This window comes from Coptis chinensis, chromosome 7 (genome assembly GCF_015680905.1).
Source record: "Coptis chinensis isolate HL-2020 chromosome 7, ASM1568090v1, whole genome shotgun sequence".
Classification (NCBI taxonomy): Eukaryota; Viridiplantae; Streptophyta; class Magnoliopsida; order Ranunculales; family Ranunculaceae; genus Coptis; species Coptis chinensis.
The window spans coordinates 67,657,876-67,662,162 of NC_141462.1; the positions used below are offsets into that span (position 1 = coordinate 67,657,876).

The 4,287-nt window shown below is 45.8% G+C and overlaps 1 protein-coding gene across 1 annotated transcript; it reads left to right on the forward strand.

The window, feature by feature from the left end:
* Positions 1–1,624: 1,624 nt before the first annotated feature.
* LOC147488495 (uncharacterized) lies at positions 1,625–2,707 on the forward strand. The gene has a single exon (XM_086574396.1). It carries the CDS (start codon positions 1,625–1,627, stop codon positions 2,705–2,707), a length of 1,083 nt encoding a protein of 360 aa, XP_086430522.1.
* Positions 2,708–4,287: the final 1,580 nt, after the last annotated feature.

Below are 4,287 nucleotides of genomic sequence, written 5' to 3' on the forward strand. Positions count from 1 at the left end.
ATAAATTTAATTAGAATATGTCGTAATTATTGTGGCCTGTGGTTTTGAAATCCTTAACTATGACTAAATGTCTAAATCCCACAGTGGGTGACACCTCAAATTGATCCAACTTTATTTGTTAAGGCCATTGTATAGGGCATATTCATGACATGAGAGTTTGGTGGGTCAAGTGGGCCGATGCAATATAGGAGATACAAGACCGGCAGCAGGGGATCGGATCCGCGGTAACCTAACTGCATGGAAACCGCCGCGACATGTGGAAAGACAGGGGACGCTAGATTGAAAGAGGATCAACGGACCACAAGAGGCGGTTAGAGAAAGGGAAAGAGATATAAAGAAAAAGGAGAGAGAAAGAGGGAGGAAAGAAAAAAAGAAAAAAAAATGAGAGAGGAATTAAAAGAGAGAAAAGTAAGAGAAGACAAGGAACTTCATAAGGTGTAAGAAGAGTATATACATTTTGGCGCCGTCTGTGGGGAATAGAAAAGAGAAAATGGCCACCGTAGCGAAAAGAGGAGTGGGAAGACCAAAGAAAACAGCAGTTAGAGAGGTTGCAAAGGAAACATAGAGTGTCGAGGTTGAAGGGGTGGGGGAGGAAGAGGTGTCAGATGTGGAGGCAGACGCCACCAGGTTTCTTCAAGAGGAGATTGTTAGGTTGAGAAATGAGAATGACGAACTAAGAAAGGAAAGGGAAACCACACAGGGGGAAACGGACAAAGCAGATCACCAAGGCAGGGAAAGGGAAGGCGAGACTGAGGAACATCCACCACCGGACGCAGAACAAACTGCCGGTCTCACAATGGAGATGGTACAGGCGATGATTGAGAAGGATAGAGAGGTGAACCGCGTTCTGCATAAGACGAGCGGAGCCGCTGCTTGAAGGAGGTAGCTAGCCTCAGCAAGAATCCGCTGGCAGATTCGATATGGAACTCGGAAGTGCCTAAGGTTCCTCTCAGCCTAGATTTGAGAGGTATGATGGGAAGGGAGACCCAACTGATCACTTGCACCATTTTCGGCAACAAATGTCGTTATGGCAGGAAAATAAGTATGATGGGCTTCGCTGCATGATGTTCCCCGCCAGTCTTAAGGGGGGAGCCTCAGATTGGTATTACAGGTTGGCTTCGCAGAGCATCAAAAGGTTCAAAGAGTTGGAGCGCGCATTTGTGGACCACTTCATACATCAGAAAAGAAGGGTGGTTGATATCGCGGCCCTGTTTAACATAAAACAAAGGTCCGCGGAGTCATTGAGAGAGTTTTTGTGTAGGTTCAAAGAGGAGACATTGCGAGTGGAAAACTTGGATGAACACACAGCGGTCATAGCTTCCTAGCACAGCTTGAGATCGGGAACTAAAGTTCACGAGTCAGTGTCCAAGATCGAAATCACTTCGTTGCATGCTCTGTATCCAAAGGTAGAGAAATACATACAATACGAGGACATAATGTAGAGGAATGCGAAGGAGCAGAAGAGATCGGGGAAGGCAGTGCAGACTGTGGACAGAGATGAACGCAAGGGAAAAAGTAAGGTAGAAGAAAGAGAGAGGGGAATGTATAGAGGGGAAAGCTGCGGTCCGAAGAGGACGGGGACCGAGGCAGAAGGGATATCCGAGAAAGGAAACCATATCACGAAATGGAGCAGACTCCGCTCAATAGGCCTCTAGAGGAAATCTTGCCTCTAATTAAGGGGAAACAATATTTTGAGGGTCTGCGGAATACACCAGTGGAAGTGGAAGGGAAACCATTCTGTGCATATCATCAAATCAGGAATCATGCAACTAATGAATGTTATGCCTTGAAGTGGTTGGTGGAGAGAATGATTGAAAAGGGGATGCTCAGGGAGTTTGTAGTAGAGGTTCATCAAGAGGAGAGGGTGCTAGCTCCAGCTATTCTAGGTACCATCAATGTAATCTTCAACGGAGAAACCCTGGGAAGAAATGCACACAGAGAAAAAATGAGAAAGACAGCGAGCTTACAACAGGTTAATGGGGTGGTGAGCATACCGCGGTTAGTTCGAGGAATCGCGAGGGATGAGGAAAGCATAATGTTCACCCCAAAAGACTTGGAGTCAATAATTTCCCCGCACGAGGATGCATTGGTGATTACTATAGCGATGGGCAATTATCTGGTAAAAAGGGTATTGATAAACTGCGGAAGTTCAGTGGACTTGTTGTTTAGGGGGGCCATGGAGGAGATGAACATCGTTAGAGATCAGTTGAAAGCTCCTCAAACCAATCTGTATGGGTTCAATGGCAATATGATAGAGCCCATTGGAGAATTGGTGTTACCAGTTATAGCAGGCCCGACAATGGTATTCACTAGATTTATAGTGGTGGATTCTAGTTCTCAATACAATGTCATTCTAGGGAGAAGATGGATCCACGAAATGAAGGCTATCCCGTCAACCTTTTATCAAGTGATCCGCTTCGCTACAAATGGGGGTATGTATGAGATACGGGGATCAAGTGGCAGCACAGAACATCCATCAGGTTATAGTAAAGAGTATGGTCCGTGGCATAATGGGAGAGGGGTCGTCACACGAACCAAGATCAGCGTAGCAATTACAGGAGGCAGTAGCCCCGGAAGTATACGAGCCTTTGCTGGGCCTAAAACATTGGATGAGCTGGAGGTAGTGAACATTGGGGTAGGAGATGAGGAAAAGGTTACCTCAGTGGGAGCTGAATTGCCAGAGGAATGGAAGTGTAAGCTGGTGTAGTTTTTAACAGAAAATGCAGATATATTTGCATGGGTAATTGAGGATATCACGGGTTTAGACCCAAAGTATGCATGTCATCATTTGCATATGAATGAAGATGCTAAGCCGGTAAGACAAAGAATGAGAAGCATAAGGCCCAAATACGCGGAAGGGATTCATGAAGAGGTGATACGACTGAAGGGGGTGGGAATAATCAGGGAAGTTGAGTTTACGGAATGGGTGTCAAATGTGGTCGCGGTACCGAAAAAGAATGGCAAGGTTAGAATGTGTGTCGACTTCACAGATGTAAACAAGGAATGCCCAAAATATTGTTACCCTATTCCCCGGGTGGATGAGTTAGTAGATAGAATAGCAGGTTTCAAGGTGTTTTCCTTCATGGATGCCTCGATGGGATACAATCAGGTCGCAATGTTCGGGCCAGATCAGGAGAAAACCACCCCTTGTGGTGGAGGGTGGTACCTATTGTTACACCAGGATGCCCTTCGGCTTAAAAAATGAAGGGGCTACCTTTCAGCGGTTGGGAGAAAAGATGTTTGAAGGCAAGATTCGAAAGGGGATTGAAATATACATTGACGACATGGTGGAAAAAAGTATGACGGAGAAAGAGCACTTAGAAGGCCTCCATGAGACTTTTGCCATACTGCCCAAGCATAAGTTGAAACTCAACCCCGAGAAGTGCACATTTGGGGTAACGTTAGGAAAGTTTCTGGGCTACATAGTCACCCATCGCGGCATTGAGGCGAATCTAGAGCAAATTCAATCTTTGGTTGAAATACCGTCCTCGCAGAATGTGAAGGAAGTACAAAGGCTGGCGGGAAGAGTCGCGGCACTTAATAGATTCATTTCCAAATCTTCGGATAAATGTCGGCCTCTATACCACTTGCTGAGAAAAACACCTGATTTCCATTGGACCATGGAATGTGAAGGGGCCTTCCAGGAATTGAAAGACTATCTAGGGAAAGCACCTTTGCTATCGCGGCCGGAGCAGGGAGAGAAGTTGCACTTGTATCTTGGTGTTAGCGAGTATGCAATAAGTTTAGTTTTGGTGAGGGTGATCAAAAAATAGAAAAGCCTGTGTACTTTCAAAGCAAAACCCTACTGGATGTAGAGTCCCGGTACAGTAGGATTGAAAAGTACACTTTGGCCTTGATATTTTCAGCTCTTAAGTTGAAACCTTACTTCGAAGCTCACTCTGTGGTGGTAGTAACAAATTTGCCTCTCAAGCAAGTGTTGAAGGCCAAGAAGTCAGGTAGAATGCTGAAATGGGCGGTATTACTCAGTTCTTATGAGATTACATATCAAATAAGGACGGCAGAAAAGGCGTAAGCCATGGCGGAGTTTTGGCCGAATTTCCGGCCGAGGACCCCACTTGGGGAGAGGAAATGGTAATGGAATCTGAAGGGGAGGTTAGTTCGCGACCCTTTAGATCCTTGGGATATCCACAATGGGTGGAGAGTATTCGTGGACGGTTCAGCAACTGATACAGGGAATGGAATTGGGGTCGTACTAGTGACTCCGGAGAACACTCGGATTGAGCTATCTATTAAACTGGGTTCGCAGCTTCAAATAATGAGTCTGAG

Bases quoted from the DNA above. Each gene is read 5' to 3' on its own strand.
- LOC147488495 (XM_086574396.1), top strand. From the start codon at position 1,625: ATGGAGCAGACTCCGCTCAATAGGCCTCTAGAGGAAATCTTGCCTCTA.